The sequence below is a fragment of the Syngnathus leptorhynchus genome, chromosome 6, assembly GCF_054491065.1.
Source record: "Syngnathus leptorhynchus isolate UIUO chromosome 6, UIUO_Slep, whole genome shotgun sequence".
NCBI classification, from domain to species: domain Eukaryota; kingdom Metazoa; phylum Chordata; class Actinopteri; order Syngnathiformes; family Syngnathidae; genus Syngnathus; species Syngnathus leptorhynchus.
In genome coordinates, this window is record NC_141200.1 from 15,739,814 (window position 1) to 15,752,426 (window position 12,613).

The 12,613-nt window shown below is 45.9% G+C and overlaps 1 protein-coding gene across 1 annotated transcript in view; it reads left to right on the plus strand.

Annotated features, from left to right (window-relative positions):
* LOC147056168 (cytosolic carboxypeptidase 4-like) overlaps nucleotides 1-3,128 on the plus strand; it is a 113,911-nt gene extending 110,783 nt beyond the window's left edge. The window contains exon 23 of the mRNA XM_085913935.1: nucleotides 2,249-3,128. Within this exon, the coding sequence (XP_085770061.1) occupies nucleotides 2,249-2,264 (16 nt within the window). The 3' untranslated portion in view covers nucleotides 2,265-3,128. The remainder of the gene's footprint in view (nucleotides 1-2,248) is intronic.
* The last annotated feature ends 9,485 nt before the right edge of the window (nucleotides 3,129-12,613 follow it).

Genomic DNA, 12,613 nt, shown 5'->3' on the forward strand with positions numbered 1-12,613 from the left:
TTTGCCGGTGCGCAAAAAGGAAGGTGGGAAGTCCAGGATGGCTCATGACCCACGCACCATAAATGCTAAAGTTCTCACTCCTCTTCTTCCGGTGCCCAACCCGTTTGCGGCGTTGTCTCTGCTCTGTCCGGACCACACATTCTTTTTCTGTATTGATTTGGCAAATGCTTTCTTCTGCCTGCCGCTCGACAGGTCGCTCCAGCATATCTTTGCCTTTACCTTTCAGGATCAGACCTACTCCTACACTCGTTTACCCCGGGGATTTGTGCTCTCCCCTGGCCTTTTTAACGCAGCCTTGCGCGACGTTCTGTCCTCAGTGGCCCTTCCTGATGGTGTCATGCTCGTCCAGTATGTGGATGACATACTTCTTGCTGCCCCCTCAGAGGCTGTCTGTTTGGAGGCGACTAAGGCAGTTCTGCTACACCTGTGGTCGCAAGGTTTGAAAGTTTCCCGATCTAAGTTGCAGTATGCCCGCCGGCTTGTTTCTTTCCTTGGCCGGACGGTGTCTTCTGGGGGCACTGGGTTGAGTGCTTCCCATCGCTCTACTATCCTACATAATCCCCGACCGTAGACAGTACGGGAGATGCTTTTTTTCTTGGGTGTTGCCAATTACTCCCGTAATTTCATCCCTGACTTTGCCGAATTTACCTCCCCGTTGCGACAGTTGGTCAAGCAGGCTGGCACGCGCAACCTCACGGCCCCTCTGGCCTGGACGACGGAGGCGGAACAACTGTTCATTGCCCTGAAACAGTCGCTGTCGTCCGCAATTGATATGGCCATCCCCCGGTACGACTTGTCCTTTTATTTGGATGTTTCTGTGAAGGACCGATCGGTTTCCGCTATTCTTTTCCAGAAACTAAGGGGGATAGGCGAATACTCATGTTTTGCTCTGTTCTGCTAGACCCATATGAACAAAAACAGCCTCCCTGTGCGCGTTATGCCTCAGCATTGGTGAAACCTTTGCAAATGACTGCACACATTACACTTGGGCATCAAACACACATTTTGACAACACATGGAGTGGTACAGTATGTCATCAGCCAACTATTCACCATGTCATCGGGCAGACAGTGCAAATTGGAGAAAATACTTACTGCACCGAATTTGAGTTACACACATGAAGGGGTGAATGCGGCACATGGATTGGGGGAGGGTCAGCTGCATGTGTGTGAAGAACGAGACCGGCAGGAACTGAAATTTCGTGAGCATTTGTACATGGAACCGATGACAGATGCAGACGAAGTGCTATTCACAGATGGATGCTGTTTCAGAGGCCAAGAGTCACTTCAATCAGCTTACTCAGTGGTAAAACACGTGAACAACGACGAGTTTGAAGTGATTAAGGCCGAACCGATTGTGGGACCACAGTCGGCATAAAGAGCTGAACTGATAGCCATGACTCAGGCATTGGAAATGGCGGAAGGTAAAAGTGTGAATATTTACACGGATTCTGCATACGTAGTCACAACGATACATTTTGGTCTGACGGAATGGGAAAGAACCGCGTACGTCACCGCGTCAGGTACCCAGGTAAGATACCTGACGGATGTTACACGACTAAGGGATGCGGTAATGAAACCGACGAGAGTAGCGATTATAAAATGCAAGGGACATTCAGTCGGGCGAGACATGATTTTGCGTGGCAATACCAAAGCGGACTCGGCGGCAAAAGAGGCCGCAGGGTATGTCACTCGATGACGGAATGATGGTGCAGCTGCCCATACAATCGGGTGGACAGGCTAGATGGTCGGTTTCCAAACTGCTGTTACAGCAAAAACGAGCGAGCCTGGAAGAGGTGAGTATGTGGATGTCAAAAGGGGCCCAGAAGACAGGAGACGGGATTTGGCATAAGAACGAAATCCCGGCGCCCCCCATGGAACTGTTGAAGTGATTGTTGATGCATACTCAGGTTGGCCAGAGGCTTATCCATGCCGACGGGAGAATGCAGTGAATGTCACGCGCTGTTTGGTTAATCACTACATACCGACACATGGGTTTCCGCACATTGTCAAGTCAGACAATGGCACCCACTTTAAGAACAAAGACCTTCAGCGTGTAGATAGCATGTTGAGGCTAAGACACAAATTTGGTTCAGTTTCTAAGCCCCAATCTCAGGCCCAGGTGGAGAGAATGAACCGCACATTGAAAGATAAACTGAACAAGGTGATGGCGGAATCAAAGCTGAATTGGGTTCGGGCGCTCCCTCTGGCATTGATGTGTGTGCCCATGTCCGTTAACGCCCGAACAGGGTACACCCCTTTTAAGTTGGAGAACGGACGCTGTTTTCCGGGACCTGCCTCGACCCTTCCGGTTGCAGATTCGGAGGGCGGTAAGCGCTCTCACACACATCTCCAACCTATTGTCCAGTTCTTTGGTTCCAGGTTTGCAGAGCAGACGACAGCGGACCCGGAAGGGATGGCCGGGATCCAAATAACTCCATCGGTCTGGCTGAAGGTCCTGAGACGGAAGTGAACGGACCCGAGGTGGACGGGTCAAGTCAAGTTTATTTGTATAGCCCTAAATCACAAGCACTCTCAAAGGGCTTCACATAGACAATCAATTGACAATTGGGTCCTTACAAAGTTGTGGAGCGCACCTCACATGGTGTCCGGCTGGCCGGCAGAGGAGAAACGTGGCATCATCTGTCCTAGTGTGTCCCAGTCAAGGGCTCTTGCAAGGAACCAGAGCCGGCATCGACAGCGTCCCCGCCCCCAGTTCAAACAGAGGCAGAATAATCCTCTTCCCCCTTGGTGGCCAGGTAGTCGACCCTAGCCCACTGAAGACAACGACCGCGCAGCAGACATTTTCCAGGTTCTCCCCGGACGGAGCAGAGCTGCAAAGGGGTTGAGAATTGTGCTCACCCTCCACCAGTGGGCGTGCCAAGCCCCCAACGGCTGAACAATCGCGAACAATTTTTTTTTGTCCTAAACTGATGGTATTGATAACGTTGTGGTCGCCTAAGGCAGAGGGACCGTGTGAGACTTTTCCTGCATTATAATATCTTGCCGCAGGTTTTTCACTCACACACTAAAATTGAACTGGAATATTGAGGCAAAACCTCCTGTTCACTGAGAATTATTGCTGTCATTGTTTGCTGTCGTTTATCATTTATCACCCTTCACGATCTCCTACATGTCCCCTATCATTTACTTTTAGTGTTGGTTTTTTGTGCTCAGTTTTTGGTCACCTCTTTCAAAGTCAAAGTCCGCTTTATTGTCAATTTCTTTACATGCCAGGCACACAAAGAGATCGAAATTACGTTTCCCACCGTCCCACGGTGACTAGACAGTACACAACACTCGCACCAAATAGCACAAAGAGTAAAAACGAACAGACAAGAGCAACGAATAAGTAATAGGTGCCCGGTCCGCTTGATAGCACGCCGGCGGAGTTCCTTTTTGTGATGTGCTGCACCTTCTTGCACCGCTGCCCTCCAGAGGTTCCTGTTCAAGGCGATGCGCTCCCAGTCCTGAGATGTTATTTGGAATTTCTTGAGATTGGTCTTGAGGTTGTCCTTGAAACGTTTCTTTTGCCCACCCGGGGCTCGCGGACCTTTCTCCAGCTGGGAGTATAACATCTGTTTGGGGAGGCGGGTGTCGGCCATGCGGATGAGATGTCCTGTCCATCGGAGTTGGTGCTGCATTATTAAGGTGGTGATGCTCGGTATCCTGGCTTCCTCCAGAATGCTGATGTTTGTGCGTCTGCCCTCCCATTTGATCCTGAGTATTTTCCTCAAGGTTCTCTGGTGGTGTTGCTCAAGAGCTCTTAGGTGCCTGGTGTAGGTTGTCCATGATTCTGCCCCATAAAGTAAGGTGGGGAGAACCACAGCTTTGTAAACCAGGAGCTTGGTGTCAACCCGGAGGTCTCTGTCTTCAAAGACTCTTTTCCGGAGTCTGGCATACGCTCCACTGGCATAGCTCAGGCGATGGTTGACCTCAGAGTCAATATCCGCCTTGGAGAAGAGAAGGCTGCCGAGGTAGGGGAAGTGGTGAACATATTCAAGTGCAGTGTTGTCCACATTTATGATGGGCGAAGTAGATGGCTGGTTGGGTGGGGGTAGATGTAGCATCTGGGTCTTCTTGGTGTGCACGGTCAGACCCAGGGCTCTGTATGCCTTAGTAAAGGAGTTCAGGATGCCCTGGAGGTCTTCTGCAGAGTGTGCTGCAATGGCATTATCATCTGCATACTGGACCTCCACGACCATGGTGGTTCTGATCTTGGTTTTGGCTTTGAACCTGTTAAGGTTGAAGAGCCTGCCATCAGTTCTGTACCAAATTGGGATTCCGTGTGGTAGTTCTTTGTCAATGAGATGGAGTATGGTGGCAATGAAGATAGAGAACAGGGTGGGTGCAATGATGCATCCCTGTTTGACCCCTGTCTCTACAGTGAAAGGCTCAGTCAAAGAGCTGTTGTTGAGCACTGTGGCTGTCATTCCGTCATGTAATAATCGCAGTATTCTGACGTATTTATCTGGGCAACCATACCTCAGAAGGATGCTCCAGAAGGCCTGGCGATCCACCGTGTCAAAGGCCTTTGTCAGGTCTATAAAAGCCATGAACAAAGGCTGTTTATGCTCACAGCATTTCTCCTGGAGTTGGCGTGCTGTAAAAATCTTGTCTGCAGTGCCTCTAGATGGGCAAAAACCGCACTGCGTTTCTCAGACAGTGGCAGTAGGCGATTGGCAAGAACACGAGCAAGTACTTTGCCAACTCTTGACAGGAGCGAGATGCCCCTATAGTTCCCACAATCTGCTTTGTCCCCTTTCTTGAAAATGGGCACTATCGTCCCTGTGCTCCGAGGGGAGTACTTCTTTTTCCCAGACCTTCAGAAAGAGAGAATGGAGGTAGTGCTGGAGCTCTGGTCCACCTTCCTTTAGGACCTCAGCTGGGATCCCATCTGGCCCAGAGGCCTTGTTGTTCTTCAGGCTCCTGATGGCATCTTGGACCTCTGCTAATGTGGGGGGTTCACCCATGTCTTCCTTGATGGGACTCTGAGGGATATGACTGAGGAAATCTGACTGAATTGTGCTGTCACGGTTGAGGAGTTCCTGAAAGTGCTCTCTCCACCGGTTGTTTATGGACTCATTGTCCTTCAACAGCTCCTGCCCGTCTTGAGAGCGTAGGGGTTTTTTGCCGCGATGGCTTGGCCCATAGACAGCCTAAGTAGCGCTGAAAAAGCCTCTGGTGTTACCAGAGTCTGCCAAACTCTGGATTTCCAGTGCCCTTTCAGTCCACCAGGGGTTTTTAATCTGTCTCACTCGGCTCTGGACGTCAGCCTTGGCTCTGGAGTGAGCCTGTCTCTTTGCTTTGCAGGTGATGTCATTTTGCCAGACACGAAAGGTTTCCCTTTTCTTGGAGATGAGCTGTTCTATCTCTGTGTCATTCTCATCAAACCAGTCCTGATGCTTTCTGGACTTGTACCCGAGAGTGGCACTGCAGGTATCAAGGATGGAAGACTTGAGCAGGCTCCAGTGTTCTTCAATGTCCTCAGGGTATTCCTGATTGAGGCTTTCTCCAAGAGAGGCCTGAAACAGCTGCATGGCGGAAGTTTTGTTCAGGGTCTCAAGGTTTAGTCTCGGCCGGCTCAGCTTCTTTTGCAGTCTCCTCTTCCTCTTGAGTCTGATGGACATTGTGGATCGTATCAGGCGGTGATCTGTCCAGCAGGCCTCTGAATCTATCATGGCTTTTGTGATGCTCACGTCGCGCTGATCCCTGGCTCTGACAATGACATAGTCAATAAGATGCCATTGTTTAGAGCGAGGGTGTTTCCATGAGCCCTTGAATTTGTTCTTCTGGCGAAAGATGGTATTGGTGATGGTAAGGTCGTATTGAGCACATTTGCTAAGAAGCAAAACCCCGTTGGAGTTGATGTTTCCAATGCCTTCCTTTCCAATGGTGCCCTTCCAGAGGTGGTGGTCACGGCCCACTCTGGCATTGAAATCTCCCAATATAATAATCTTGTCCTCCTTGGGGATTTTTGACAATACCTCATCCAGACAGGCATAGAAGGCCTTTTTTCCTTCCTCATCGGAAATGAGGGTAGGTGCATAAGCACTAAGAACTGTTGCCGTCTGGTTGTTGGCCAGCACCAGACGGAGGGTCATCAGGCGCTCACTGATTCCCACCGGGAGTTCAGAGAGATGACTGATCAGTTGGTTCTTGATGGCTGTTAGGGTTTATAAACTATTTTGATCGTATGATTATGTTGGGATGTAGACTAAAATGATGAACTTTGTTTGAACCTTTTACCTTTCCTTGACTCTGAAAAGTTTAACCATTCAGTTGTTGAAACTTTCCAAATGGTGTGGAAACATCCTTGTTTAGTTAGTCATTTAAAATGCTCCACTAGGTTTTATTTCCACGACCTCGTAAAACAACAAACTGGGACCCTCTGCACTGATTTACCATTTGATGTGGTGACCACCAAACATGTCAAATGTCACCCCCACCCTACTTGTTCTCAATAAATATGCTCTTGTAAGAGACTAACGGCAGAGTCTGTTCGAACATTACTGTACCTACAGTAACGGACAAGCTCTCCACTTGCAAGTGCTTAAAGGGCATACTGTCTCCCGTGTGGTTCTTGCAAAATAAGTTAGAGTCAGAACATCTCTAACATTTTGGTGCCATGACCCGGATCCCAAACATACCCGTTGCTGACCGACTGAGGACGACGTGCTGCTTCCCGTCGACGGGCTAGCGTCTATTAGGCGGACCTGGTTAAGAAAGTCCTGGGGAGTGAATTCTTCGCTGGGCCAGCATCTTAGGTCTGCCTTCGTCTGACAGCGGCGGATTGACGGGATCCGGCATTGCAACGAACCAGGGGACAAGTAAGTTAAAGCCCTAAAATTGTGTGACTGTGCTGTTGTGAAACGCGTAAAAAGTTAAAGGTGCACAAGATATACGGCTTTGGTTTGTCCTGGCTATGAGATATACGGCTTTGGTTTGTCCAAGCTATGAGGTTTACGGTTTGGTTTGTCCAGGCTAAGAAACAGCTGGGGTTCTAGTCCCAGTGGAAGGAACAGGCTAAGAAAAAACAGAGCTTCTTTTTCTTGATTGGAGAAGGGCGTAAATTCTTTTTTATCCGTTTTTTCCCAGCTGTTTGGAAGGGTTTTTATACCCATCCGAGATAGGCCTAAAAGTAAAAAAGCGCAAAGTTGTGTGGTTGAGTGTGTGACTGGTAGGATAATTTGACTAAGAGGCAATTGTTGTTGAACGGTCAATTTAAACCTGCATTGAGGATCCTCAAAGAAAGAAAGAATTTTTTTTATATAAATCCTGAAAAACCAAGTTAAGATGGGAAATAAAAACGGTAAATCTCTAGCTCTTGAAGGAGATGAGAAGTACATGGCGAGTAGATTTCTTAATTGTGTGCGATACATGCCAAAAAGGAAGAAAAAGTATGGAGTAGAAGGGAAGTTGAAAGTTGAAATGTGGAAAATAATGGTTGATATTTTGGAGGAGAGTGTGGCTAGGAAGACAAAAGGACTGAGAAAGGGAAGAAAAGAGAGAGAATTGAATTGTGCTAAAGTGTGGTTGAAAGCTTCACAAGAGAGAAGAGAACAAATTCAAAAGACAAAAAATACAAAGGTGAAAAGTGATGAGGCCGCAAGTATTTTTGTCAGGCCGGAAGACAATGAGGCTACAGTGCGCAGGCGCGCTGTCTCAGCCGCAGCTCAAGCCGCAGCTCAAGCACAAGAGAAAGAAGAGCTTTCCGCTCCTATGCAAAACTTGTATCCAAGTTTAACAGACCTGCACCCTCCCCCATACAATAGCAAAAAAGGTCAGGGTCACGTCATTAGAAGTCCTGTGCAAACAAGAAGTATGACCAATGCTGCTAGATTTTCTCAAACTTTAGACAATGTTGATGTGTGCCCAATGATACAGGTGCCAAACCCTATTGTAGGGGAAGGCTACCCTCTACATACATATGTTTTTCGGCCATGGACTTTGGAAGAGACAAGAAAAGCAGTTGCAGAAGACCCAGATAAATGGGCAGAAGACATGGCTGGAATCATACATTCCTATAGACTGAATGGGCATGAGGCAGGAGAAGCTGCAATGTCTTCTTTGGGAAAAGACTGGGCCAAGGTTAGAGGAAAATATACAGGTAGAAATAACCAAGGGCCTTTCCGCTATCCTGTTGAGGGAAATCAATTGAGAGGAGAGTATGCAGCACAATGGAATGATCTTGTGCAAAGAGTGCGAACTATATTTCAAAGACGAGCGAATTATGGTCATTTAGCAGGAATAAAACAGAAGCTGGGGGAAGATACTGATGATTTTCGCTTGAGATTTGAAAAATAATTTAGGGTGCATAGTGGCATTCCATTCAATAATGCAGCTGAGAGAGTTTATCAGCAACAGCTTAAAAATGCACTCCTCACTGGTTTCCGCCCTGAAATAGGCAATTGGGTGAGGAAACACATGGTGGAAGTGGACACTGCTAGTGTTACAACAACCATGCAGTGGGCCAGACATGCTGAAATGGTGATAAAAAAAGGCAAAAGTTCTGATGTATTTCCTCTCGACGATGATGATGATGACCTAGATGAAGATAAAACAGTCTTCTTCCAAGGCTCCCAACGGGGCAGAGGAAGAGGTCAAGGCCAACAAGGTCGTAGGCCACCATACAATTCAAAACCCCCATCAGATTCTGACAACTGTTGGAACTGTGGGAAACGAGGACACTTTGCGAGAGTGTGTCGATAGGAGAGGGAATTGGCTGAGCTTCCTGAAGAGCTATGGACAAAGGGCCCATCTGATGTAGGACTTTTAAAGTCCATTCCCACAGTACAGATCAAACCAAGATCAGAGTGGCGTCCAAGAGTTAAGCAATATCCTTTAAAACAGGAGGCAATAAATGGGATTGCCCCTGTTATAAAAGACCTTTTGTCAGGAGGAATCATTAGGAAGTGCTCAGATTCTCCTTGCAACACTCCTATTTTTCCAGTCCAAAAGGCCAACAAGATTGATTGGCGAATGATACAAGATTTACGAGCAGTAAATGAAGCAATACAAACAAGAGCACCTAATGTGCCTGACCCGCACACGCTTCTGAACACTTTGAAACCCAACCAGAAGTTTCTCACAGTAATTGATCTTAGCAATGCATTTTTCTCAGTGCCAATCCACCCAGACTCACAGTTTTGGTTTGCGTTTACCTTTAAAGGACAAAGTTATACGTACACCAGATTGCCACAGGGATTTGCTGATAGTCCAACGATTTTCATTCAAGCTATCATGGCATGTTTGGCTGATTTTCAAATTTCAAACAAAAGCCAACTTCTAGTTTATGTAGATGATCTCTTGATAGCCTCTGAAACTGAAGCTGCTTGCAAGGAAGACTCCTTAGCTTTGTAACACTATCTCTGTAAAACAGGGAATAAAGTAAGCAAAAATAAACTACAATGGGTCAAACAGGAAGTGAACTATTTAGGTCACACGTTGTCAGCTGCTGGAAGACAGATACAGAAAACCAGAAAACAAATCATTGCAGATGCACCAAAACCTGAGACAAAAAAACAAATGATGTCATTTTTGGGGCTCTGCATTTACTGCAGAGCATGGATCCCACATTATGCAGAAAAGACGCAACCACTGCTGAATATTGTGCATGGAGTCCCCATGGCAATGACAGAAAAAATAATATGGACACCAGTAGCGGAAGATGCTTTTGTAGTACTGAAGCAGGCTCTGATGGAAACTACAACCCTTATCTTACCAGACTACAATAAAACCTTTGTGCAAACGGTAGACTGCAGGAATGGTTTTATGACCTCAGTGTTACTGCAGAGTAATGGCAGTAAACTAAGACCAATTGCGTTTTATTAAAAAAAATTGGATCCAGTGGCTCAATCATTACCAGACTGTGTCCAAGTAGTATGTGCAGCAGCGCTTGCAGTGACACTTTCCGCAGATGTGGTCCTTTTCCACAAAATGGACTTGCTGGTTCCACATGCTGTAGATGTGTTGCTACTGCAAAGCAAAATGAACTTTTTGTCACCCGCCAGACACCTATCCTACACTGCTACACTTCTGTCACAACCGCATATTGTGATAAAGAGGTGCACAGTCCTAAATCCAGCAACATTGATCCCGTTGCCAGGGGATGGAACCCCACATAACTGTTTAGATGCTACAGAACATCTACAGCTACCCAGACAAGATTTAAGTGACACTCCACTTGATAAAGGGGAAAAGTGGTTTGTGGATGGATCATGTTCAAAGGATCCTAAAGGGAGCAATCAAAGTGGTTATGCAATTGTGAAGTCGCCAAACCAGATTATTGAAGCAGAGAAGCTTCCATACAATCGGTCAGCGCAGGCTGCTGAGCTGATAAGAGCTTGTCAATTAGCAAAAAATAAGGAAGTCACTGTATACACAGTCAGTATGCGTTTTCTACTCTGTTCTATTTTGCAAAACAATGGGAGCGCAGGGAGATGACAACATCAACCGGTGAGCCGGTTACCCATGCCTCCTTGTTAAAAGACTTGTTGCAGGCCATCCGTTTACCTGCTAAACTTGCTGTGTGTAAATGTGCTGCTCACACCACAGGCACAGATGAAGTCTCAAATGGAAACAGATTTGCAGACAAAATCGCTAAAGAAGCAGCAGCAGGGAAACATGGACATGAAGTTTTTTTTAATAGATTCAGAGGACACGCAACTCATAGATAAAACTATACTGACAGACATGCAGGGCAATGCTCCAATGGTGGAAAAACGAATGTGGACGACAAAAGGTGCAGTTGTGGATACAGATAATATCCACCGCATCAATGACAAACCTGTTTTACCAAAATCACTTTTTAAGGCAGCAGCAATTGCGACACATGGGCCTTGCCATGTGTCGACAGGAGGGATGAGGTCCATCATACATCAACAATTCACTACCTTTGCTTTAGATGCTTACTTACATTTTTTTTGTAAAGCATGTCCTGTTTGTGTGAAACATAATCCACAAGGAAACATGAGACCTAAGAGAGGCTCATTTACGAAACCGTCTTACCCATTCCAAATCATGCACATGGATTTTATCGAACTCACACAAAGTGGACCTCACAAATACTGCCTAGTGATGATTGATGCATTTTCCAAATGGGTTGAAATAGTTCCATCTAAACGAGCAGATGCCTTAACAGTGGCAAAAGCCATCTGCAAAACCGTCATACCGGTTCATGGAATCCCACAAATCATTTACAGTGACAATGGTCCACACTTTGTGAACCAAGTTGTACAAAACACCCTAACCGGTGGCAACTGCTGTTGAAATTTGTGACTCCTGTGCTTTTTGTGCTTGTGTTGATGTGCTTATTTGCAACCTGTGTTGTCCCGTGTTTGAAGTCTGCTGTATCAAGACTTTTATCTTCTACCATAGCAAATACAACATATCAGACATGTCAAATGTGATGACTATGACGGCTGAACAATCACGAGCAATTTTTGTCTTGACTGTTGTTATTGATGACATTCTGGTCGCCGAAGGCAGAGGGACCGTGTGAGACTTTTCCTGCATTATAACATCTTGCCGCAGGTTTTTCACTTACACACTAAAATTGATCGACGTAAATTGCGTAGATGATGTTTAGCCGAGCATGTTTTACAGAAACTTAATGATTTGGCCATTGAAAACGCTTCGCAAGTGATGGGTACAATGATGTGCTGTTTCTGTGTTTTGATTTTTTTTTTTTTTTTCTTCATTATATTTTCTTATGTTTGATTGATCGGGGTGGGCATAATCATATGATAAACAGGAGGGATATGTTAGGGTTTATAAACTATCTTGATCGTATGATTATGTTGGGATGTAGACTAGAATGATGAACTTTGTTCGAACCTTTTACCTTTCCTTGACTCTGAAAAGTTTAACCATTCAGTTGTTGAAACTTTCCAAATGGTGTGGAAACATCCTTGTTTAGTTCGTCATCTAATCGTAAAACAATAAACTGGGACCCTCTGCACTGGTTGACCATTTGCTGAGGTGACCACCAACTGGGACCCTCTGCACTGATTAACCATTTGCTGAGGTGACCACCAAACATGTCAAATGTCACCCCCACCCTACTTGTTCTCAATAAATATGCTCTTGTAAGAGACTAACGGCAGAGTCTGTTTGAACATTGCTGTACCTACAGTAACGGACAAGCTCTCCACTTGCAAGTGCTTAAAGGGCATACTGTCTCCCGAGTGGTTCTTGCAAAATAAATTAGAGTCAGAACATCTCTAACACCAGCCATAAATTGCACAATAAATAAAAAAAAATATATATAAGTCGCACCAGAATATAAGTCGCACTTTTGGGGCAAATTTATTTGTCAAAATCCAACACCAAAAACAGACATGAACTAGCAACAACAGGCTAAACGATACGGTATGCTAACGTGACATATACACAAAAGAGGAGCTGAGAACGGGCCTGACGTAACATTCAGTTATTCAAGTAAGGATTACATAAATAACACGTTTATCAAACCATCTGTGTCACTCCAATTCATTAAATCCATCGATCTTGCTTTCTGTAAACAATGCTGCGTATGCGCCGCAAATACTGACGTCGGACCCGTTGTAAGTTGCATTTCTAATTATTCCACAGACCCATAAAACGATATATAA